The 27165-nt window shown below is 39.4% G+C and overlaps 1 protein-coding gene across 1 annotated transcript in view; it reads right to left on the minus strand.

Moving 5' to 3' along the window:
* Positions 1-27165, minus strand: part of LOC126088291 (uncharacterized) — a 102118-nt gene that overhangs the window by 51397 nt on the left and 23556 nt on the right. Inside the window, exons 5-6 of the mRNA XM_049906420.1 lie at positions 14318-14442; positions 1164-1291 (exon numbers count right to left, since the gene is read on the minus strand). Coding sequence (XP_049762377.1) covers positions 1164-1291; positions 14318-14442 — 253 coding nt within the window. The remainder of the gene's footprint in view (positions 1-1163; positions 1292-14317; positions 14443-27165) is intronic.

Here is a 27165-nt window from a genome sequence, read left to right on the forward strand (position 1 = left end):
TGAACTGTAATTATTTTTGTCTTGGTTTGTTTTTTTCCTCCTGTTTGTGTGCAACTCAGAATTTAACTGATGGCACTCCTTGTTTGTAGACATTGCACACAAACACAAAATAGTTCTGGGTTTTTACAAGCCTTCTGTGAAATATTTATTATTTGTTCTTTCAGCTGTTGAATTTCTGTGTTCAGAAATACATTTTCATTGCTCAATCTTTTCACCAGTGATGAATATTTCCTGACACACAGCAGTTACAAAATTCATAGTTCATGCATTTCAGGGGTGGCACTGTATGCATTTCCATACTAGCATAAATTGTCTCTCTTCTTTTAATGAAAGATCAATTTTTGCACACTGCTAGTAAAGTACAGTGTTGCACTTTGTACAAAGAATGCAATTTTTCACTGTGATTATACATTTCTTTCACTTTTTGCTAACTGGTGTGGAGTTATCACAATTGTAATTACACTTGGTTCTTGTTTCATCCACAGTCTCTCTGTTTTCTTTCCATCTGCAAATTGTGTTTATGTCTTAAAACTGCCATCTTTAAATTGTTGTGCATCAGTGAGTCATATTTGCACTTTAATATTCCTGTCTCTTCTAATAACTCAGATTTTTGGCTCAGACTGCCTTTCACACAACTGTAAAGGTGAACACTCTTGCACTTGATGCACACAATACTTTTCTGCTCTCGTATTGCAGTTGCAATAAGTTTGAGCGTATCAAATATACCTGTAGCCTACTATACTTTCATTTGGCAAGTAGCAGTCTGTCTTTATTCACATGTAATAAGAGTCGTCAAGCAACTAGTTAGCATTAGGGAAAAAGAATTAAAATGTAGAGAATGCAGAAAGCCTGAAAAGGGCTTTGAATTCTGATTAATATAAATAATATACAGTGTAAGTTTCATAGACTTGTAAAAAAACTAACTTTACCAGAAAGAGTCTATTGAATTTTCAGAATATCTCATTAAAATTAATGATTTTTCATTGTTGATAGTGCTGTCAGACTTACTCAGTTAAATGAAATTAGCTTAGCAGATAATATTAAAATCAATAAAAAAATTAAAAAAACATGAAAGTTAACTTGGTTGATAACATTGTTTATAAACTGAAAATTTTATACATCACGTCCTGAGTGCCCCACATTTTATAAAGTTATTAACATACCTCTGCAAATGGAGTAAGCACTGATCGCCATTGTCACACTAAAACTCACATTTAATTGTGGAACATGTAAATGGAGGTTTGATTCACCTAAACTCAAAGCAGCATCTCTAACAGCAGAAAACTGAGCACTGAAAATCAATTAATGAAGTTATCTGAATTAGTAAAAGCATCTGGATTCCAAAATTATTTTAGAAATTTGCAAAAATGCCAGAAAAGGGAAGATAATGGAGCCATAATTCAAAGAGTCTTAAGAAATGTGTGAACAAGTAAAAAGAAAAAAAAACATTTTACTTATAAACACACAGTTACATGAGTAAACAGCAATAATAACACCCTTATCACAAATCAAACCTTAGCATTTGTGTTGATCCCCTGAAATGTACCAGATTCTAAACCGTATCTGGACCAAAGTTACTTGTTTTTAAAATGTCAAAATCATTATTCTTAAGGCTATTAGGTATCAACTTATACTTTTTTATTTCTTTAACTATTTTTTATCAGGATAGAGAAATGAGTGTGGGTGGGAGGAAGTGGGGAGGTCAGTAACTGGGTGTCTTTAGCTGTGCAAATATTAATATGCAAAACAAAAGTCTGAAGTAACTATGTTTTGCAGGACATTATTGGGTATTATGGTAATGGTTTACCATCCTAGTGATTAAGTACTTACTTGCAATGTTACTAACTAAGGACTTTGTAGTGAAAACTTGCTGTACAGCTTGTGTTTCATTTCTGGTACCCACCTAAACTCAGCCTGCAATCATTTATCCAGTCACTCACTACTTCTTTTCACTCACTTTGCCCATTTTTATAACAACCTCCATCCTGACTTATTTATTTGATCTTTATTCCCCCTTTCACATAACTAGTCAATTTAATTTTATTTTTTTTTTTTCATTTTTGCCAGTCTCCTCTTTCCTCTTATATGATATCCATTCATAATTCACATTTGTTCCATAAATCCCATCTTCAAGGAACACTCTCAGGAATGTGAACAAGCCAAGTTATATATTTGTTCATTAACTGAATCATTCATCATATTTCACAGATCCCAAAGAAGGAGATCTTTCATAAATATGAAATAACTGAAGGTATATATAAAAAAGAAGCATCTCACAGGCTCTTAAGCTATACACTACATAAACAACAAACTATTGCTATACTGCTTAGTATGATTTGTGCCTGCGCTAGTTAAATTTGACCTAGTAAATTATCAGAAAAGCCACTGGTTTGACAACTGTTGCTGCTTCCTCAGTTATGTTAAGTAGATGCCATTTATCTTCTATTGGTACCTCAGTATTAGTTATTCTGACACTTGTCTAACCTTGGCTTCCAACCAGCTCTCCAGTTGTTCACTATTTCCTTTTCATTCACTCTACCCAACTTTCTGAACTCCTCCTCCTCCTCTTCCACTACTCTTTGTGTGTGTATGTGTGTCTATTGTTGATGAAGACCTTAATGGCTGAAGGCTATAATTGTGAGAGTCTTTTTGTTGTAGCAATCTGTGACCTAACACCTCCTCTATATGGTGAGTAGCAACTTAACTTCTCATAATATTATAAAATAGTTATCCACATTTTTTAACGATATGTACCAGTGTACAATAAGCTATTGCTTTTCATGCAGCTATACACTGAACCCCACCGCTGCCTTGTAGCTGCCATGAATGGGCAGTTGTTGAATGCCTTTGTACTGGAGTATGTAACTCCACTCTGAACCCTAAGCAACGAGGCAAACTCTACAGGAAATTTATTCTTTTCTTGTACTGCGATTCTGAAAATCCCATTCAGCAGCTCTTGGCCTTGCAGTTAGCTTTGTTGACTCTCAGTCATGACACTCTGTACAATTCCTGGCCGCATAAGGGATTTTCTCCACCTGGGACTGAGTGTGTGTGTTGTCCTCCTAATCATTTCATTCTCATTGAGATGCAAGTGGCATCAAGTAAACAGTCTTGCACAATGGGACCAAGCTTCCCAAAAGGGAACTCCCAGCCAAAAATGCAATATACACATTTTTATTTTGTACAAATCACTGTTCAGCTGAAACTGTTTTTATTTTCAGCAACAAAAACCATTAAGGAGTAAATCCATTGGGAAGCTTCCCCCTTCCCCTCCCCCCTCTGCAGTATGTAGAATTCCAAGATCTTTAAAGAGACATCTGTAAAATGTGTCGTTATCTACTTTATGCAGTATTCTTAAAGCTCACATTTGCTGAATAAATACTTTATGTACTTTACAATACCAGAGAAGGAAAGTTGCCACTCACCATATGGCAGAGATGCTGAGTTGCGATAGGCACAATAAAAAGATTCACACAATTAAAGCTTTCGGCCATTAAGGTCTTTGTCAGCAATAGATACACATACACAAACGCACACACATACACTCACAAAAACACAACTTGCACACACATCTGAAGTCTCAGAGAGCTGAGACCACACTGTGAACAGCAGCACCAGTGCATGATGGGAGTAGTGACTGCGTGGGGGTAAGGAGGAGGCTGGGGCGGGGAGGGGGAGGGATAGTATGGTGGGAGTGGCGGACAGTCAAGTGTTGCAGTTTAGACGGTGGGCAGGAGGGAGGGGGTAAGCAGTGGAAAGGAGAGAAATAAAAGAAATTAAAAGACTGGGTGTGGCAGTGAAATGACAACTGTGTAGTGTTGGAATGGGAACAGGGAGGGAGCTGGATGGGTGAGGACAGTGACTAACGAAGGTTGATGTCAGGAGGGTTACGGGAACGTAGGATGTGTTGCAGGGAAAGTTCCCACCTGCGCAATTCAGAAAAGCTGATGTTGGTGGGAAGGATCCATATGACACAGGCTGTGAAGCAGTCATTAAGATGAGGGATATCATGTTTGGCAGCGTGTTCAGCAACAGGGTGGTCTACTTGTTTCTTGGCCACAGTTTGTCGGTGGTCGTTCATGCGGACAGATAGCTTGTTGGTTGTCATGCCTACATAGAATGCAGCACATAGGTTGCAGCTTAGCTTGTAAATCACATGACTGGTTTCACATGTAGCGCTGCCTTTGATGGGATAGGTGATGTTAGTGACCGGACTGGAGTAGATGGTGGTAGGAGGATGTATGGGACAGGTCTTGCATCTAGGTCTATTACAGGGGTATGAGCCATGAGGTAAGGGATTGGGGGTTGTGTAAGGATGGACGAGTATATTGTGTAGGTTCGGTGGACGGCAGAATACCATGGTAGGAGGGGTGGGAAGGATAGTGGGTACGACATTTCTCATTTCAGGGCATGACGAGAGGTAATCAAAACCCTGGTGGAGAATGTAATTCAGTTGCTCCAGTCCCGGATGGTACTGAGTTACGAGGAGAATGCTCCTCTGTGACCAGACTGTGGAACTTTGGGAAGTGGTGGGAGACTGGAAAGATAAGGCATGGGAGATTTGTTTTTTTTTACAAGGATGGGAGGATAATTACGATCAGTGAAGGGTTCAGTGAGACCCTCGGTATATTTTGAGAGGGACTGCTCGTCACTGCAGATGTGATGACCATGGGTGGCTAGGCTGTACGGAAGGGACTTCTTGATATGGAATGGGTGGCAGCTGTCGAAGTGGAGGTATTGCTGGTGGTTAGTAGGTTTGATATGGACGGAGGTACTGATATAGCCATCTCTGAGGTGAAGGTCAACATCTAGGAAGGTGGCTTGTTGGGTTGAGTAGGACCTGGTGAAGCAAATAGGGGAGAAGTTGTTGAGGTTCTGGAGGAATGTGAATAAGTGTCCTCACCTTCAATCCAGATAGCAAAGGTGTCATCAATGAATCTGAACCAGGTGAGGGGTTTAGGATTCTGGGTTTTTAGGAAGGATTCCTCTAGATGGCCCATGAATAGGTTAGCATAGGATGGTGCCATGCAGGTGCCCATAGCCGTACCGTGGATTTGTTTGTGGGTAATGCCTTCAAAGGAGAAGTAATTGTGGGTGAGGATATAGTTGGTCAAGGAGACTAGGAAGGAGGTTGTTGGTTTGGAATCCATAAGGCATCTGGAAATGTAGTGTTTGACAGCAGTAAGGCCATGGGCATTAGGAATGTTAGTGTACAGGGAGGTGTCATCAATAGTGATGAGCAGGGCACCATGTAGTAAAGAGACAGGAACTGTGGAGAGTCGGTCCAGGAAATGGTTGGTACCTTTTATATAGGAGGATAGGTTCCAGGTAATAGGTTGAAGGTGTTGGTCTACGAGAGCAGAGATTCTCTCAGTGGGAGAACAGTAACCGGCCACAATGGGGCATCCTGGCTGGATGGGTTTATGGACTTTAGGAAGCATGTAGAAGTTGGGAGTGTGGGGAGTGGTAGGGGTAAGTAGAGCGATGGAGTCTGGGGAGAGGTTCTGGGATGGGCCTAAGGATTGGAGTAGTGACTGGAGATCCTACTGGATTACTGGAATGGGATCACTGTGGCATGGTTTGTAGGTGGAAGTATCTGACAGCTGACGGAGTCCTTCTGCCACGTAATCCTTGCGGTTCAAAACAATGGTGGTGGAGCCTTTGTCAGCAGGTAGGATTATAAGGTTGGGATCAGTTTTTAGATGGTGGACTGCGGTTCTTTTTTTATGTACTTTAACTACATTGCTCCAGAAGGTAATTCCATAAGTCAAGAGGGAGTTAAAATATGGAAAATAGCCAACAGGCCTGGCTTTAAGCCATATCAGTAACATTTTAAAAATAAAAATATATTTCCCATATTATGTGAAAGGCTTATTTTATGGAGCATTGTGGCCCTCTTTCTACCAGGCTTAAAATACTAACAATTGTGAATATCTATATCTTTATCTCTGCTCTTTTATCAGGAACAATATGAAAAGATATGTCACCACAAAAGCATAACGCAAACATTGACATCATGAGGCACAGGCAAGCAAGAACAGGAAACTCCCATAAAGTGAATGCCTTCAAAATGTTTAGTAAATTTCCTATTAAGGACAACAGGTATGTCACAGATTGCAATTCAAATGGCCCAGCAACTGGAAGCATAATCCAAATCTGAAAATCATAAGCCAGTATGGGCAAAATGTCTAAATTGCCCACAGATTTACAGTGAAATTCTGTTGGTATATAAACCAAATGTAATTTTGTCCAGCTATAGTCAAATTGTGCCAATAATTTCACCAAGTCCACACATCCATTGGTGATGCTTATCAGGAAGTCCCAACCTTGCACCATTTGAATTCAATCCTTTCGGCAAGCTGAAAGAACATTTGGAGGGAAAGAGATTTTACAACAATGAGGGCACTCAGACGCTAGTTCTAAAATGGCTCTGTGACCATGGAGCAGGTTTCTGTCATTGAAGAACTGAACAACTGGTGGAATGTTCCGGCCACTGTTTACAGAGACTAGCACAAAAACTACAGTAATGTGTCTATGTCACTTTGAAGTACAGCGAAGCATTCAGTTAAAGTTAATTGATCTGTAACTAAATTTTTGAAGTTCCCTCATAAAAGGGTTCTGTGATATGGATAATGTTGATTTCAGTATTTATGATTGTGGCTACACACTTTCATTTGATATGGGCAATGTTGATCTTAGTATACAAAAACAAAAAAGTATTTAAGATTTTAGCTGTATCCTTGGATTGGACTATACTACTGATACGTACAGCTGATAAATCATATTTCATTTAAAATGATCAGTGACAAATAAATAATATGAAATGAGACATACTGTACTTTAAGAGCAAAACTTACTGAACTGAGCTTCTTCATTAGCTTTTTTTCTGTGTTGATTACACTTGAAATAAATATCCAGCTGGAGCCCAGGGACATATACACAAACTGTTATTTTTAGTGCTTTGCCATTGATATCTACTTCTGGTGTGCGTATTGTGTGTATTAAACGGGGGACCTAGAAATGACAGAGAGGCTTCACCTGCCATAGTCCTCAGTGGTTCACAACCCCACAACAGGCCACAGCAGTTCGCCCACCCTACCGTTGCCACACCGAACTCAGGGTTATTGTGCAGTTCAGCCCCCAGTGGATCCCCTCTGGGAATGTCTCATACCAGACGAGTGTAACCCCAATGTTTGTGGTAGAGTAATTATGGTGTACGCATATGTGGAGATAGTGTTTGCTTAGCAATTGCTGACACAGTGCACCTCAGGTGGAATAAGGGGAAACAGCCTGCATTTGCCAAGATAGATGGAAAACCACCTTAAATTCCATCCACAGGTTGGCCGGCACACCAGACCTTGACACTAATTCAACGGGCAGATCTGCCCCGGGGACCGGCATGCCTTCCCTCTTGGAAAGCAGGGTGTTAGATTCCGTGGCTAGCCAGCCGGGCTCTACTTCTGGACTTGCTTATTCGAAATTGCACGACATGAATGTTTATAAGATAAAAAACTTGAACTGTTGGCTGTGAACCCGTTTTGGGCTATTCCAGATATCATCTGTCTCATAATCCTGCTGGTAGTATTGATAGATGATGCCATACTATCGACATGCCTCATTACATGTACATGTCACAAGGTTGATGTGAGTGAGAAACAGACAGCATTTCCAGCCAGAAAATCACTTAGGCCATCACATGGCTGACTTAAAGCCAAGTGGACACAAGTTCACTCTCACTTCTGTTCAACTAATATTCTCCTCTGCACAGCTGACTGAAGTATAGACGATAACTCTACCCTAAACCAGTTATAATTTGGACTGTTTGTGTCCTGACTGGGGCTGCTTGGGATCAGAGTGTAGTAATGTTCTTCCTGCTGCTATTGAATTCCATTTCAATGGAGTGTGGTCTCATCTGGCTAAGTGATTAATTTCGGTCTCACTTATGGGTTGTTTCCATCACTATAATTCAAGTTGTCTCAGTTCCAGTTGTTTTCATTTATAATCCGGGAAAATTCACAGTAGCAGTAACTTTGATAAATTATGCATAATTTATCCTGTGTTGCAGTGTGTTCAGCGACTGTTAATAAATTACTTTTGTGCTCTACACTGGGAACTACAAAATTGGCAATGAGGAGGCTCCAGTTAAATTGGATAGGAGAGCTACCATGGTCATGAAATTTTTCGAATTTTGACAACAGCAGCTTAATCAGTATCAGGAATTTCTGCAACATTTCTCGAGCTAGGATCATGATGGGCTGTAATCCCTGCAACTATTCTATCTTTCCAGCCATTTAATGATGCTGAATATGGCTGGGACGTTTACCAAAAACAGGTACAATTACAGTTACAGACAAGTGATATTCAGTGCCCAAAACAGCAGTAGGATTTTTGCTATCCACCAACCCTCAGCTGTATTATAAAGTGCATAAATTGATTCTACTGTCAGAAATCAAAGAAATACCTTTTTGAGAGATTTATACTCCAGTGACATAAACATTTATCTACAAAAATGCATGTTGTTGCAGCTTAGTTAGAATTTTTGCATTATCTAGTATCAGACTTTGAAAGCTACACTTCATGGATTTTTAAGGAGTGAGCACGAAGTACAAATTTACATGTTCATGTAGCCTATCATAAGCAGAAACTTTAATTAGGGATGTCATAATTCATCTTGCTCCTGACAGATATGTATGCACGCAGGCATTATGACAGACAGATGGGTTGTTAGGAGAGGCACTGTGTGTAGCTTGTTCTTTTGAAAGTTCCCTAGCTGCCTAGCAAACATTTTTGATTGGCTTTGAAGCGTCTGCAATGGCCCCAATGAGTAGTGATAAAGTGAACTTTGACCCATGAGTACCCTTGATTCTGATTGCATACTTCATTGTAACTCTAACAGTATCTGTTTCTGTATTTGATGTATAAATAAACAGTGATTGATTTGCACAATAACAATACTATACATGGGAAGCTTCATGAAGGAGGTCTGTATGTAAGAGGATTGATCTTGAGCATACTGCTCATTATGGGAGTATGCTTACATGTGTAGTGGACTAGGGCCTAATGAAGATCATTCTTTACATGGATGATAAGTCTGCAAAGTGACAGCAAAGAACAAGAAGCTGAAGGCATAATTATATATGCTGTGATGTACAGTTATAATTGATAGGGCTATTATTGAACACTGCTATGCTCTGTGCTAACACTAAGAAAACCACTATTCATGTCAACTAGCGAAGCCAAAAATGCCCCGCAGTCACTAAATATATATGGGAATTGGATATAGTTCCTAGTTTGTGTAGCCCTGGAACTGTGTCAGGACAAAATTTTGGCTCCTTATTGTGACTTTGCAAAGTTTGAACGTATGAAACTCGAAATTATAAGAAATGACATAGAATATGAATGACAAAGTTTCTTTGTTTTTGTTTTTAATGTTTTTTTTTTAATGTTACAACACTTCAGAATATACATAATTTTTCATTTTGTGAATACTGTGTGATAAGACTATGGACTTGCCTTCCAAACTATACATACAATTCAGGGTAAAAACACTCTGATTGAAAATCAGTTCCAATGTATTCGACTGTCCAATCTTCCGATAAGCCATAAATACAACTTTCCTAATATAAAAACAATGGAAAGTCCAGGAGCGAATAACAATAATATTATGGAGAGGATACATTGGTATTTATTACAGTTTTCTGCTGAAACTGACTTTGTGGAAGAAAATGAAAGAGCACATTTTCACAGCACAGCAATTTTTTCTTGCTGTTGGTTTTAAAAGAAAACATATACATTGTTGTTTAAAGAAATATAAAAACCATGTCCATTTTAATGTTTATAAGAGTATTGAGCGACCAGATGCAGACATATAAATGGGAGGACAAACAGCTTCAAAAAGGAGGACAAAGTTAGTAAAAAGTTAGAATGGAAACATACATTCAAATTTAATTAATGAATTAATTAACAGACATAACATACATTCCTTAACTTTTAATGGTTCTTCTCTGAAGATGCAATTTTCTATAGAAGTGTAGACTTGCTTAGCAAATATCTGCAAAAAGATACACAGAAAAATGCTTTTAAATTATACTGGACTTATTTGCAATTTACCTCAACAAATTCACAGAAATAGAGTAACTGTTCCATTCTAACAGTGAAAATAGAAAACTAATTATTAAAATAATCTGCTAGAATATCTTATAAAAGTGATTTCCCTAAATCGCTCCAGGCAAATGCTGGGATGGCTCCTTTGAAAGAGCATGGCTGACTTCCTTCCCCGTCCTTCCCTAATCCGATGAGACCGATGACCTCGCTGTCTGGTCTTCCCCAAACAACCCAACCCCAACCTTATCTTGTAAAAATTTAAAGTAGATCACTCAAGAACTTTTTGGAAACAGTGTTAAGCAAAACTTTCTGGCAGATTAAAACTGTTTTCCAGACTGGAACTCGAACTCGGGACCTTTGCCTTTTGAGGGCAAGATCGCTTGCCTATGAAAGACAAAGATCTTGAGTTCGAGTCTCAGTCTGGCACACAGTTTTAATGTGCCAGAAAATTTCATATCAGTGTGCACTTCGATGCAGAGTGAAAATTTCATTCTGCGAATGTTAAACAAAGTTGTCCCTTTGTATACTATTATTAGTATAGATTTGTTACATTCTATTTGCAGATGACCAGAGCAATATCAGTCCCTTTTGAAAGCTTGAACAACAAGTCAAACTGGATGTGACTGTAGTGATACAAGAATATTTTATGCATGGATGTTGTTCAACATCAATAAGTGTCATAATAGGCATTGGTACTATTTATTGGTGGTAAAATGCTCATGGTACAACAACCAGTGCTAGAATTTGGAGACAATGATCTCATAAGGAAATATGTTATACTCAAGAACTGAAACCCCATATGGATTTAGTACTTAGAATGTTGACTTGGGTGATACATCTTATTCACACATCTCTTCATTGCCTCCAAATTTGCTATCTCTAAATGGCAAAAGGCTTCAATTGACTAGTGAGTAAACATCAGGAACTACCAACCTTACTGTCAATAATACTTCAAAGCTTTATTTGATTCAGAGGACAACCAATCATCATGTATTATGCACAAAAAATTCAAATTTCAAGAATGAAGTAAAGGCAGTCAGGAGCACTAATAGGACAGAAATGACTAAATTTGTTGAGACAAATGATATTAAACCCCTTGAAAAAAGTAGCAGTGAGACAGATCACACTGAGTTCAAATCAATGAAATCTTCCTAATAGTAGCTGAAAACACAGGGAGAAAAGAACTGGCTACTGAAATCAAATCCATTAGATTTAATTCAATAGCTGCTGCATATTCCACCTGCAGACATCAGTCTTGCCAGATCAACTTTTCAAGAGATTGCAGAAATCATTAGGTTATTGTAAACAGTAACTCTTCTGGTTATGGTGGTATGTTAATCAAAGTATTAAAATCTTGTGCTTTCTTGATGGTGCTCCCTTTGAGTTACTATCACTATCTTTCTTGATGGTGCTCCCTTTGAGTTACCATCACTATCAGTCAGTATGCATCAATGTGTAATCCTTGAAAGACTGAAATACACTATGTGATCAAAAGAATTCAGACACTCCAAAAACAATAACGTTTTTCATATTAGGTGCATTGTGCTGCCACCTACTGCCAGGTACTCCATATCAGCGACCTCAGTTGTCATTAGACATCTTGAGAGAGCAGAATGGGGTGCTCCACGGAACTCACGGACTTCGAACATGGTCAGGTGATTGGGTGTCACTTGTGTCATACATCTGTATGCAAGATTTCCACACTCCTAAACATCCCTACATCCACTGTTTCCAATATGATAGTGAAGTGGAAACGTGAAGGGGACACGTATGGCACAACAGCATACAGGCCGACCTTGTCTGTTGACTGACAGAGACCACTGACAGTTGAAGAGGGTCATAATGTGTAATAGGCAAACATCTATCCAGACCATCACACAGGAATTCCAAACTGCATCAGGATCCACTGCAAGTACTATGACAGTTAGGCGGGAGGTTAGAGAAATGTGTGGAGTGGCGAATCACAGTACAAAATGTGGCAATCCGATGCCAGGGTGTGAGTATCGTGAATTCTCAGTGAATGTCATCTGCCAGCATGTGTAGTGCCAACAGTAAAATTCAGAGGCTGTGGTTTTATGGTGTGGTTGTGTTTTTCATGGAGGGGTCTTGCACCCCTTGTTGTTTTGCATGGCACTATCACAGAACAAGCCTACATTGAGGTTTTAAGCACCTTCTTGCTTCCCACTATTGAAGAGCAATTCAGGGATGGAGATTGCACCTTTAAACATGATCGAGCACTTGTTCATAATGCACAGCCTGCGGCAGAGTGGTTATACTACAATAACATCCCTTTATTGGACTGGTCTACACAGAGTCCTGACTTGAATCCTATAGAACACCTTTGGGGTGTTTTGGAATGCCTACTTCATGCCAGGCCTCACTGACCAACATTGATACCTCTCCTCAGTGCAGCATTCCATGAAGAATGGGCGGCCATTCCCCAAGAAACCTTCCAGCACCTGATTGAACATTTGCCTGTGAGACTGAAAGCTGTCATCAAGGCTAAGGGTGGGCCAACACCATATTGAATTCCAGCATTACCGATGGAGGGCACCATGAACTTGTAAGTCGTTTTCAGCCAGGTGTCCGGACACTTCTGATCACATAGTGTATGTAGCAGTAACATACATTTATAAAAATGGCAATAAACAAGTGGTGATTAATTATAGACCCATCTTGACCCTTTCTATGTTCTAAAAATTTCTGAGAAGGTCATTTATAACAGGATATAGAATCAATTTTCTGACACTAACATCTCAGTCTGTGTTCTGTAAATGCTTCTCTACAGAGAAAACAATGCATGATCTCACGAACACAGATATAGTAGAACTTAATTAGATATATTACCGTATTGATTTTTCTGTGATCTTGCCAAGACTTTAGAATGCATAGATCATAAGTTTCTATAGGAAAACTAAGACATTATGGTGTTAAAAGGTAGTCCTTCTGCAAGGTTGGAATCATATCTCAACAACAAGAATAGGTAGTAGTCTGTAGTGGCTGCTTTTGCTTGTTACTATAATACTTAACTCATTCCACATCCTTAAGCCTCTCCTGCATGATGGAATATATAGAACACAATATTCAAATAAATGAAGGATAAAACCCAGAAGTTACCACAGGACCATTGTTATGTTCTTTATTTTTAATGTTGTATTTTTGTGAGTTGTGAAATTTTTATTGCAGCAGAGGAGCATAATTTACTGTTGTGCACATCTTTCAGTTTACAAGGCAACTGGAGATGATTATTCAAAACATTTACTCATTCATTACCTTTGAATATTAGTCTTAAACTCCGTAGTTTCCTTGAAAGCTGCACAAAATATGAGTTTCTGTTATTTGCACTGTTGTATTACTGGGGAAATACCTCCTCTACTAGTCACTGCACCCCATGAAACTTGGAGTTTGGGTAGTAGGAGCTTATTCCTCCTCTCCTGACCTATTTTCCAAGAAAAGCAAAAATTATATGGATACTATTATTGAAAGCTGATTTTCTCCTGTAGAATTAGATGATCTGAGACCACTATACAACGTGTCCTGGTAATTAGTTATGGCATATGTGGAGCCTCAAGTCTGTTGTGAAAGCATCCGTTGATCTTTAGACAAATTCTCTATTACTACTTAACATTTTAACATGGTATTTTGTTCTTTCCCCTGACACTCAATACAGGCACATAATAAAATCTTCAACAGGGAAATGTTTTTGACATTCCCGTACCATTTGTAGCATATTACAAGTATTATTTTTTATAAGCAGATCACTGTCTGGTCATAAACATATTGTGTTCATTAAATGTTTTCCTCAATGTTTCCATGACCAGCACTACTGATGAAGAAATAACTTGATGCTGAATGAATTCTCAAATCCCTCCCCTTTCCCCCATCAAACACACACTCACAAACACTCTGACAAATACTAGTAAACAAAAGCTTGGTTCAGTGACGCTTGACTCAGTTCCAATTAATTCTCAATTAACCAAACAGACATGATATAAGCAATTATTTGTTGAGGAAAGTTTTTAAATCACTTAATTATTGTGTTGAAACTCTTTGTTTGTGTATGTGAAAATTATGTGGCTATCTACGTATATAGTCTGATGTGCTTCTCGGTGTTCCTTTATAGGACTGCATTCCTGACTGGCTTTGTGTGAGTGCAACAAATATTGCAATCATGCCACACTTATTCTAAATAATAGATTATGTAGTTAGTTACCTGGTTATTGTTCTTCCATCTAAAATGAATGATACTAGAATGTGATGCTTAAAGATGCAAAGCTTCTGCAAGTAATTAATGATTTTGTACTCCATTTCTTTAACATCCTCTTCCTGTATCAGAACCTATGGAATAAAGTGTGACAAAACAGATTTTTAGACCCACATACTGCTATTTTCTAATCCGTAAGTTAAATTTAAGAACTATTTTAACAAGATTATGGAAAGGATAGATTGCTACTCACCTTATAGAGAAGTTGTTGAGTCTCACGCAGGCACAATGTAAATGACTGCTAAAATATTTAAGCTTTTAGACAAAGTCCTCCTTCTGATGTAGAAAACACACACACATTCACACAAGCACATGACCACTGTCTCCAGGTGCCGTGACCTGACTATGACACCATCTGATGTAAGCTGAAATCTGCTCTCATCAGAGCACATGCTGTTTCAAATGTGACAATAAAGCATAGGACAGAAGAGAAAGAAAAGGATGGACACTGAATAAAATAATGGGCTAAAGAAAATAGTAACAAAGGGAAACAGCACTGGATTGTGGAATGGAAGGAAAGCCACTGGGCAGAATCAAACAATAGGAACTGAGGCATGGAATAACGGTGATATGGAAAGGCTAGATTTCTACTCATCAGTTAGAGGAGGCACTGAATTGCAGACAGGCACAATCAAAAATATTGAAGCAGATTGCTGCTCACATCAGGTGCAATCATAGTCAGCTCACACAGGCTGGAGAAAGTGGCCATGTATGTGTCATTTGTGCTTTTTGTGTGTGTGCATTTTCTGCTTCAGAAGAAGAACTTTGTATGAAAGCTTAAATATTTTAGCACTCTTTTTTGTTGTGCCTGCCTGCAATTCAATGCCTCCTTTAGGTGGTGATTAGCGATCTACCATTTCTACATTGTTGTTGTTCTATCCTGGACATTGTTTTAAGAAATATTTTAGTAATATTCATGGACCCACCAAGATGTGACTGTTCTGGGCTTCCTGCCACATGAATGAGTTACACATTCATTAGTTTTTGGTGGAGTGCCCCTTGACCATTAAGTAGTAACTGACTGCCACTTTTGCTTTAACCTTCCAATGGACAAGTTCCTTGCAATGCTCTGCTATAAAATGCCATCTTTATTGATGGTGTTATCAGATATTGTAGTTTTTCTAGCTTCTGTGAGCATGCTAGTCAGAAGCCCATGATGATAGAGGTGTTGTCATTTTTCCAATGCATGTTCAGGTACCAGAGGTTTCTCTGGACATTACAGTCACAGACAACTGTTATGTTCTTTCCAGCATTGTTTTAACTTGTGAATGGTTTGTCCAACATAAAATTGTCTTCACACACAAGATGTTCTGTTATCAGCAGGAGTTCTGAGGATTACATTATCTTTCACAGGCCTCATGAGCGTATGTGTATTAGACTGAGTCTGGAGATAGACTTAATGTTATATTTCTCCATGAAGCAACTAATCTAGCCTGTCACAGGACCAAAAAATGGCAAAAAATGCAAGCTTAACAGTATAAGAATAAGACAGATTGCTGCTCACCTTACCTGCTGATTTGTAGACAGGCGCAACAAAAAGACACTTACACATAGCTTTCGGCCAAAGCCTTCTTCAATAAAACAAACACACACACTTTCATTCACACACACATGACAGCCATCTCTGACAGCTTGGACCACAATGCGACTGTCATGTAGGGGGTGGGGAAGTGGGGAAGGGAAAGGGATAGCAGGGTACAAGTGGGGGGGGGGGGGGGGGGAGGGGAGAAGAGTGCTGTCGGGTGGAGCATGGAGGGCTAGACTGCCAACAGACACAGTATTGGCAGGCTAAGACACAAAGAGATGGGGAAGAGTGGTTGGGAGAGGGGAGAACAGGGAGCAAAAAAGGAGAGGAGCAGGGAAGGGAAAAGACAGGCATGTGAGTTGGCACACAAAGAGGATGGGAGATGAGAATAGGGAGGAGGTGATAGGACAGAGGGGATGGAAACTGACGGGTGGAGAATGTGGGAGCAGGGGTTTACTGTATGTTGAGGTTGGGGTAATTTCAGGAGTAGAGAATGTGATGTAAAGATAACTCCCATCTGCTCACATCAGAAAAGCTGTTGGTAGAGGAGAGGATGCAGATGGTTCGGGTAGTGAAGCAGCCATCGAAATCAAGCATGTTATGTTCAGCTGTACGTTGTTTCACAGGGTGGACTACTTTGCTCTTTGCCACAGTTTGGCAGTGGCTGTTCATCCTGGTGAACAGCTGGTTAGGGATCATATCAATATAAAAAGCTGGGTGATGATTGCAGCAGATATGGTGTATGACAGTGTTGCTTTCACAGGTGGCCTGTCCTCTGATGGCATATAATAAGTGTATGACAGGACTGGGGTAGAAAGTGTTGGGTGGGTGGATTGGGAAGATGTTGCACCTGGGTCTTCTGCTGGGATATGATACTTGTGGCAAGGGGTTGGGATTTAGAGTAGCAAATGAATGGAACAGGATGTTGTGGAGTTTGGGTGGGCATGGTTACAGCTAATCAAAGCTCTGGTGAAGGATGTGGTTCAGTTGTTTCTGTCCTTGGGGGGGGGGGGGGGGGCATTTGATGATGAAGGAGGCACTCCTTTGTAGCTGGTTCTTGAGGGTGTGGAAGGATTGGTGGTGTGTGGTTAAATGGTACAGGAGATCTGTTTGCAGACTAGATGTGAGGGATAGTACTTATCTGTGAAGGTCTTGGTGAGACCCTGAGCATACTGAGCATGGGAATTCTTGTCAGGAGGGCTTTTTTGGCATGGAAGAGGTGACAGCTGTCAAAATGTAGGAAACGTTGGTGGTTGGTCAGTTTAATGTGGACAGAGGTGTGGATGGAGCCATCTGGGATGAGGAGGTCAAAGTCCGGGAAGGTGGGATGCTGTGTTGAGGAGGACTAGTTGAAGCGGATGGGAGGGAAGTTGTTGAGGCTGTGAAGGGATGCAGATAGGGTGTCTTGGCCCTGAGTTCAGATCATGATGATATCATCAATGAACCTGAAACAGACTAGGGGTTTGGTGTTTTGGCAGGCTAGGAAGGTCTGCTCTAGATGGCTCATAAACAGGTTGGCAAAAGAGAGTGCCATGTGGGTACTCATGGTGTATGAGAAATGAGGTAGTAGGTTTGGTGTCTGAAGGGCAAAGTAGTCTTCAGTAGCAGTAAGACCATGGGCATGAGGGATGTTGGTATATAGGGAGGTGGTGTCAACAGTGACAAGTTGGTATCCAGGACGTAAAGGGGTGGGGCCGGTGGAGAGTCAGTGAAGGAAGTGGTTGGTATCTTTGACATAGGAGGCTACCTTATGCGTAGTTGGTTGGAGCTGCTTGTCAATGGAGGCTAAAATTCCTTCATGGGGGCACAATAACCAGCTAGAAGGGGCATCTAGGATTGTTGGGACTGTAGAGTTTGGGGAGTATAGAGAAGATTGGGGTGCAGGGTGTCGTAGAAGTGAAGAGAGAAATGGACTCAGTGGAGAGTCTCTGAGAAGGACCTGATGCATTAAGCAGAGATTGGAGGCTACGTTGGACTTCTGGGATGGGATCACTCTGGCAGAGTTTATAAGTGGAGGAGTCAGATAATTGGCAGAGACCTTCTGCCAGGTAGTCACTGTGACTCATAACAACAGTGGTGCAACATTTGTCTGCAGGTAGGACGATTAGCTCAGAATATGTTTTGAGGTTCTGTAAGGTTGGTGTTCTGAGGAGGGAACCTGGGGAAGGGTGATGAGGCCAAGATGGAGGTAATGAGGAATTCCTGGAAGGTGTCCAGGGGGTGGTTAGGTGGGGGAGGGAGGGAGGATCACAGTTGGATGGTAGTATGAAATGGGAGAGGCAAGGTTCAGTGTTGGAATTAGGTTAGCTTCTGTTGGAGCAATTGGTGGCAAGGAAGTGTTTCCAATACACATTGAAAGTTACTGGAATATTAGAGAAGGAAACTTGTGCTGGTAAGATCATTTGTGTCTCTGAGGAAGATTTTTTAGTTACGGCACTATTTACATAAATAAACAAAATTCTTTATAAATATTTTTACATTTGCTTAATTCGAAAAGTAACGTGTTCATTTTATTGCAGGCATTATCCCCTTTCATCTGGTGTATTGCAAGTGTGACTTTCATGATGGATTCAGTTGGTACAATGTTTTATAAACAATAATGGTATAATGTTAAGAACATTTTAAATATTAACATGAACATGAATTTATGTTCAATGAGCTCATCCCATTGCTGTGGTTCCAAAACTGGTGGGTTGGTTTCTTCCCTACCATACTTGCTACAAATTTTACATATGTTCCTTAATGTTATATTAATGATGACTTCTCAAGTGACAGATCCCTCCATCATAGCTCATCCCATGACTGTGTCACTGGAACACACCCCTCTTTCTGCATAGGAAAACCCTAATGTCTGTTGGGCCTCGTGGCTTGCTAGCCAGCTTTATTTTGACTCAGCTCGCCTATCACAGTTTGTCTGACTGCTGGCCACCCCACGAAACATTCATGCCAGCCCACAGCTGACCTGTCAGGTTCAATCCATCCCACAGCAGTCGAACCAGCTACTTGTAACATTGCAGGCTGACACGTCCACTGGGTTTTCAGCAGATGAGGACATAAAGGAACAGCAAAGTGCTGTCATTTTCAATTTCGATCATTGTGAATGTCATTTGATCATGGATGCTAGTGAGATGTTTCAAACACTTTCTCAGTTTTTCACACCTATGTGGTGAGACAGCAAATGTGTCATTTACGTAGTGATAAAAACGACTCGGGTTTGTGGAAGACAGTATCCACAAATTTCCACAAGCAGACAAAAAACATTACAAGTTTTAAAACCCATATGAGAAGTACCTTTGGCAAAGAAAACTTGTTAATGTTTAATAATAATCTGAAAGAGAGAAAAATGACCTTTTGATCATTGTACTTCAAGCAATGAAAACTTTAGAAATTTTTCAAATAGCTTTCTAGATGACTGTTGTGGCACAGGCCACACCTACAGCCAAGAATCATGTCTAGGACATTAGTATCCATCTCCATCAGCCTTAGGCATTGATCTACTGGCACAGCAACCAGCAGGAGGAGGTGTGTCTACAAGACTACCCATTACTGTGTAACAGCAGAAAGGCTATGGTAGTGGTCCCTCTTCAAGAGGTTTCACGTAACATAGAAATGTGACTTCTTTTGGATGATCAGACCTGTACAGCTGTTTTCAAAACCCACTTGGGCCAGCCTGTCATTGTTGAAAAGCTGGGCCACACTACCATCATCATGTTGAAGCTTTGACTGCTGCCTGACCACCAGGGTGCTTGGGCAGCTCAGCACGCTGGCATATATGTCCTTACCTCTCACTCTTCCCTTTCTCCCCCCTCCCCCTTCCTTCCTCTCTCCCCAACCCCTGCCACCTTATTGGGTTTATGCAATCACCACTCATAATTAATAGCAGCTGTTTAAATGTCATTTGTTTAAAACTGGTTGGTGAATTTTGGCTACCCATAGCAGTCTGTTCAGTGGCTGTTAATTGTTTTAAAATTATGTACCATGTATGTGTCCTGAATGACACTGAGTACATAATTAATAGCAGTTGTTTTAAAATCATTCACTTACTTTCTAACCAGCAAATTTTGGGTACTGTAGCTGCCTATTCAGTGTCTGTTAATTATTTTGTTTTTTATTTTGCTGTCTACTGGATGACAGTGAGTTTGTAATTAATAACAGCTGTTTAAAGGTAATTTGCTTAAAATGTGATCAGGGAACTTTGGTTAACTGTAGCTAGCTATTCAGTGACTGTTAATTGTTTTTAAAGCTCTGCACCTGTTTATTGAGTGGCAGTGGAATGGCAGTGGTCATTTAGTTAAAAAGAATTGCTCAGTGAATTTTGCTAACTGTAGGTGATTTTTTTTTTTTTTTAAATCTGTACTTTTGGTGTATAGTTAATAGCTGGTGGCTCATAATTAGTGGCAACTGTTTAAAAGTCATTTTTCTAACGCCTGCTGAGTTGGTTTTACTCCACATTGCCAGTGTCAAAATACTTTCAGATGAACACTTTTTTTTTAAATAAATGGAATAATTAGTCAATTAACTTTTAATTTTTACTAAGAACATGGATGCCATAGTACCTGTGTTATCTGAAGTCAGAAAACTGATTGAAATTTTGATTCAGCTATTATTGAACGGCTTGAAGATGAAGAAGGAGGTAGTAGAGATTAAGATATGGACAGTCTCCAGGATAATGAACCCACGTCTTCTAGCATCCCGAATGAAGCAAACAGGATGAATTAGATGATACCAAGTACAGAACTACTGATTTCCAACAATCATGGTGGAACTTAACAGAGTAAACTGCTGCCGCCAGTGAGTTCACATATCATCAAAACTCCACCTGCTCCAGTAAGAGGTAGTTGTAACAGAGCAAATAGGAAATTCTATCCACATCCAGAGAAGTTTTATAATTATTGTTTTGTTTGAAAGACAACTTGACAATTGTACTTTCTGTTTCCAAAAAGAACAAAAGTGTGATATTGTGAAAGTTCTCTGCATCACAGCACCTCTGTAGACGTAGGAAGTAAAAACAAGTAAGTGAGAGAGATTTTTATTCTATGATGAATATAAATCAAGAGTTGATCTTGTTGATCAAAAGGCATGAATACCTGAAAAGAACAGTCAAAAAGAAGGTATTTTGTCTTACGGACAAATTTATTGGCTGTAGTAGCAATAAATATCTTGTGCTTATTTTCCCAACCCACCTGAAAGGCAGAGCTGATAAAAGGAAAAAAAAAATTATCATCTAGAGATGAGAATCAACTACTGAAACATCCAGAATAAAGCTACTTGCCAACAGATCAAGATTGCAGAAAAGGGAATGATCATCAAAAAGAAGATGCCTCGTGTTCCCACCTTGATCAGACAGAAAAAGTGGCCAATTATTCTGCAAATGCATAAAAACTATTTGCAATGAATAAAATGAAATTGTTTGTGAGGTGTGGTGCTTTACATGAGCATATCTTCTGTTGTGTTATCAATAAAATTGAGAGTTAATTACTCAATTCAGGGAAATTATAATGTAATTTATAATACTGCATTTCATATTATACTAAAATTAAAGGTCACAATATCATAATAAATACTTTCTTATCAACTCTGTATCATCAGCCTCTTCAAATTTTGATAATATCTCTTTTAATAACAACATTTAGTATTTGTTCCAAGGTAGGGGTCTTACCGACCCCTCTCATGCAATTTTGAGAATCCAGCCACTCGTGCATCAAAGGTTTAATAAGTTGACCGCAAAAAAGATGCAGGTGGCACAGCAGAGCCGGCAGCCAAATGGTAATTGATATGCTAAAGAAGTACACAACATTATTACAAAGCCCCTAGTTCAAGCAATAAATCAATGTTCTGAAGAGAGCTGCTTCCCAGAGGCACTGAAATATGGCAATATTAAACTACTTTTCGAAAAGGAGTCATGAAAGGTCATGGGAAATTTAATCTTACCTCAATACTCCCAGTCATATTTAAAATACTTATTTGAAAACATTGATGTTACTCAAATCCAAAATTTCACTGCAAAATATTTCATTATCCTAAACAATCAGTTTGGTTTTCAACAAGGGGGAAAACACCATAGACACTGTACACTACTTTGTTGAGAAAATAAGCACATCATTAGACAGGAGCAATAAGGCGGCAGCTTCACAAAGGCATTTGATTTTGTGAACCATATTATGCTTATTTACAGACTTGATGAGTGTCACATTAGGGGCAGTACCATACAGTGGCTTAAATCTCACATATCAAACAGAAAGCAAAGAGCTCAGGATTTTCCATAAGGCTCTATAGTAGACCCAGTCCCATTTCCCATCACTGTTAATGATTTACCATTGAATGTTGGCTCCCCATTAGTTCTTTTCCTGGATAAAACTTTGCTGTTAGCTGAAAATCAAGATGCAGAAAAAAGTACCAAATCTTTGATTGTTAGCCTCAGTACCTTAGAAACTTGGTTTCAGCCAAATGGCTTAAATCCAAGACTCACACAGTTTGAAACCAAACAGTCTAAATAGTAGCAGAATATAGTTATTGACAACAACTGAGGCATAGAAAAAATTGACTCAATTAAATTATTAGGATTAAATTAAAATAACAATTGGAGCTGGTAGTCACACATTGAGTATCAAGCTAATAAATTGAGTATCTTTATATTTTCAGTGTAAATATTATGTATTGCAACTGACATGCACAAACCAAATGTAGCATCACACAAACTACTTTGAATCCATTATTAGATATGGTGTTGTTTTTTGACGAAGTTCAGCTAACATAGTCCAGATGCTAAAGATGCTGGTATAGAAAAAAAATCATTTGAAGTATTTGCACTGAATCACATCATCCATTATTTAGAGAGCTGAAAATACTGATGCTCCCATCTGTGTGTATTTATGAGATTATTATCTTTTTTTATACCAAACAGGAATTATTTGAGGGTGAATAATTTTTGCTCAAACACATGACACCAGAAACAAAAAAGAAACTTTATGCTTACCACCTGCCACCTCAAACTGTATTTCCAACCAACTCAGTAGAAATGAAAACTTATAATAAATTAAAAGAGATCCAGTTAATGTGGATGCACTGAAAATAAAACTATGTGAGGCACTGATGCTGAAATCCTATTATTCAGTGAATGATTTCATGAAGGATGAACTAATAATCTCAGGTGGATACAGTTTGTTCCATACGTTACATATCCCACTAAGAGAGAAAAAAGAGAGAGAGAGAGAGAGAGAGAGAGAGAGAGAGAGAGAGAGAATAGCTATTTATATAAATATTTTAGTGTTATATTATTATTTATAAGTTTTTAAACTCATTGTGGTTGCAATGTAAATTTTTTATGTATTTCCTGTATGCAAACCATATGGATTGCCACTATGATGTGAATAAACCACAACACACAGTTTATTATTCGTGTCTGTTCCTGACATGACTCGCTACATCTGATTTCCCATTTTTTTGAAAGTATAGTGTTATCTTTGCTCTAGAACACTTTATGTAGTTTTATTTTTATACAGTGGAGAGTATTTTAGCCAAATATATGATGTTGTGATGAGGAGCCAGTTAGCTCAAACAAACACAAATTTTTGTGTATAATTGTTGAACACGTATCATGGAAAGATCATGGAGACCATGTCTGTAAGAAAATCAGTACAATATGTATCTATTGAAAAGGGTCTCAGCCTTCCTGGACCATGATAGCTTGAGATAAATACACTACCGGCCATTAAAATTGCTACACCATGAAGATGACGTGCTACAGACGTGAAATTTAACCAACAGGTAGAAGATGCTGCGATATGGAAATGGTTAGGTTTTCAGAGCATTCATATAAGGTTGGCGCCGGTGGCGACACCTACAACGTGCTGACATGAGGAAAGTTTCCAACCGATTTCTCATACACAAACAGCAGTTGACCAGCGTTGCCTGGTGAAACATTGTTGTGATGCCTCATGTAAGGAGGAGAAATGCGTACCATCATGTTTCAGACTTTGATAAAGGTCGGATTGTAGCCTATCGCGATTGCAGTTTATCGTATCATGACATAGCTGCTCGCGTTGGTCGAGATCCAATGACTGTTAGCAGAATATGGAATTGAAGCTTCAGGAGGGTAATATGGAACACCGTTCTGGATCCCAATCACCTCGTATTGCTAGCAGTCGAGATGACAGGCATCTTATCCGCATGGCTGTAACGGATCGGGCAGCCACGTCTCAATCCCTGAGTCAACAGATGGGGACATTTGCAAGACAACAACCATCTGCACGAACAGTTTGACAACGTTTGCAGCAGCATGGACTATCAGCTCGGATACCATGGCTGCGGTTACCTTTGATGCTGCATCACAAACAGGAGCGCCTACGATGGTGTGCCCAATGACGAACCTGGGTGCACGAATGGCAAAACGTCATTTTTTCGGATGAATCCAGGTTCTGTTTACAGCATCATGATGGTCGCATCCGTGTCACATCCGTGTTTGGCGACATCGCGGTGAATGAACATTGGGAGCGTGTATTCATCATTGCCATACTGGAATATCACCCGGCGTGATGGTATGGTGTGCCATTGGTTACACGTCTCGGTCATCTCTTGTTCACACTGATGACACTTTGAACAGGGGACATTACATTTCAGATGTGTTATGACCCATGGCTCTACCCATCATTCGATCCCTGTGAAACCCTACATTTCAGCAGGATAATGCACAACCGCATGTTGCAGGTCCTGTATGGGCTTTTCTGGATACAGAAAATGTTCAACTGCTGCTCTGGCCAGCACATTCTCCAGCTCTCTCACCAACTGAAAACATCTGGTCAATGGTGGCCGAGCAACTGGCTCATCACAATATGCTAGTCACTACTCTTAATGAACTGTGGTATCATGTTGATACTGCATGGGCAGCTGTACCTGTACACGCCATCCGAGCTCTGTTTAACTCAATGCCTAGGCGTATCAAGGCCGTTATTATGGCTAGAGGTGGTTGTTCTGGGTACTGATTTCTCAGGATCTATGCACCCAAATTGAGCGAAAATTTAATCACATGTCAGTTCTGGTATATTTTGTTTATCGAATATATACCTGTTTATCATATGCATTTCTTGTTGGTGTAGCAATTGTACTGGCCAGTAGTGTATGCTTCGGAGTGATACATCCACATCTTCATATTGAGATACGGTATGGGGAACCAGCTGCCTGTATAGACAGGCACTTCAGACTACAAAAACGAGCTGTAAAAGTAGTAGCTAAGGTAAAAAGGAGAGAGCCTTGTACAGAAATCTTCAGAAAATATAAAATACTAACCATCTACTCTATGTACATCCTGCAGGCAATAATGTTTGTGAAACAAAATCCAGAACATAATGTAACAAACAGTAATGTAAATAGGTACAATATGCAGGAAAGGAAAAACTTTCACATAGGCTGCAGACTGTAGTCCACATATTATAGGAAACAATTTTTATAACAGATTTCCATTTGGCCTCAAGAAAGCTAATTTAAATACTTTGAAGGGTAAACTTATGCATTTATTAATAGGGAAAAGCTGTTATTCAGTAGAAGATTTCAAGTTGTAACATCCCTTTGTATAACAGTGTATATAACATAAGTTTGTTTCTGCAACACAAAAATGATAATTTCTGATCTTCACACACTATATCAATGTATGGGTTTATACTTCAAGTTTTAAAGTTTTCTCTGTAAAACAGTGTATATAGCGTAAGTTAGTTTTTTCAACAAAAAATGATAATTTCTGACCTTCACTATTTATATTGATGTGTGTACTTATGTATGTTAATTAAGCCTTTGTATATGTGAATTAAAATCTATGACAATGTCCAAAAAAAAAAAAAAAAAAAAAGCAAATGTGTGGGAAATCTTATGGGACTCAACTGCTAAGGTCATCAGTCCCTAAGCTTACACACTACTTAACCTAAATTATCCTAAGGACAAACACACACACCCATGCCCAAGGGAGGACTCGAACCTCCGCCAGGACCAACCTCACTGTCCATGACTGCAGCACCTTAGACCACTCGGCTAATCCTGCGCAGCGACAATGTCCAAAAACTGACTGTTATATGGTGAGCAAATAAACAAATAAGCTCCGACCATAAGTATCCTGTTCAAGGAGACTGTTAAGGGTACTGCCTCAGACATGGTTACCACATAGCCAAGTTGTTTTTACCACTTTATTGACAACACAGTCATTGTCTGCTCATATGGGTGTGGAAAATGGGGAGAGTTCTTGGAAAACCTCAATAGCATCCATGACCACATAAAGCAACACTTTGTTGTTGTTGTGGTCTTCAGTCCAGAGGCTGGTTTGATGCAGCCCTCCATGCTACTCTATCCTGTGCAAGCTTTTTCATCTCCAAGGAACTACTGCGACCTGCATCCTCCTGAATGTGCTTAGTGTATTCATCTCTTCATCTCCCTCTATGGCTTTTACCCTCCAATACTAAATTGGTGATCCCTTGATGCCTCAGAACATGTCCTACCAACCTGTCCCTTCTTCTAGTCAAGTTGTGACACAAATTCGTCTTCTCCCCAATTCTATTCAGTACCTCCTCATTAGTTACATGATCTACTCATCTAATCTTCAGCATTCTTCTGTAGCACCACATTTCAAAAGCTTCTATTCTCTTCTTATCTAAACTAGTTATCATTCATATTTCACTTCCATACATGGCTACACTTAATGCAAATACTTTCAGAAATGACTTTCTGACACTTAAATCTATACTCAACATTAACAAATTTCTCTTGTTCAGAAACACTTTCCTTGCCATTGCCATTCTACATTTTATATCCTCTTTACTTTGACCGTCATCAGTTATTTTGCTCCCCAAAACACTTTGTGGGGATGTGAAATGTAATAATCTCATAGATTCAATCTTGGGTAAGGCAGGTGGTACACTTTGGTTTATTGATAGAATATTGCTCATGTGTGTGGGACCCATGCCAAATAGGACTAACAGGGGATACTGAATGTGTACAGAGAAGGGCAGCATAAAAGGTCACAGGTTTGTTAACCTGTGGGATAATGTCACAGAAATACTGAAGGAACTGAACTGGATGACTTGTGAAGATAGATGTAAACTATCCTGAGAAAGCCTGTTAACAAAGTTTCAAGAACCGGCTTTAAATGATGACTCTAGGAATACAAGGAGATTATAATTTAAGTTAAATTTTCAAAATGCTGCGGAAATAACACCATTTGTCAGAATGCCGTCAAATTGCAAAGGAATATTATCGGAGAAGGGGGAAAATGTACGGCAGAAGAAAAAAA

This window comes from Schistocerca cancellata, chromosome 6 (assembly GCF_023864275.1).
Source record: "Schistocerca cancellata isolate TAMUIC-IGC-003103 chromosome 6, iqSchCanc2.1, whole genome shotgun sequence".
In the NCBI taxonomy this organism is placed as follows: domain Eukaryota; kingdom Metazoa; phylum Arthropoda; class Insecta; order Orthoptera; family Acrididae; genus Schistocerca; species Schistocerca cancellata.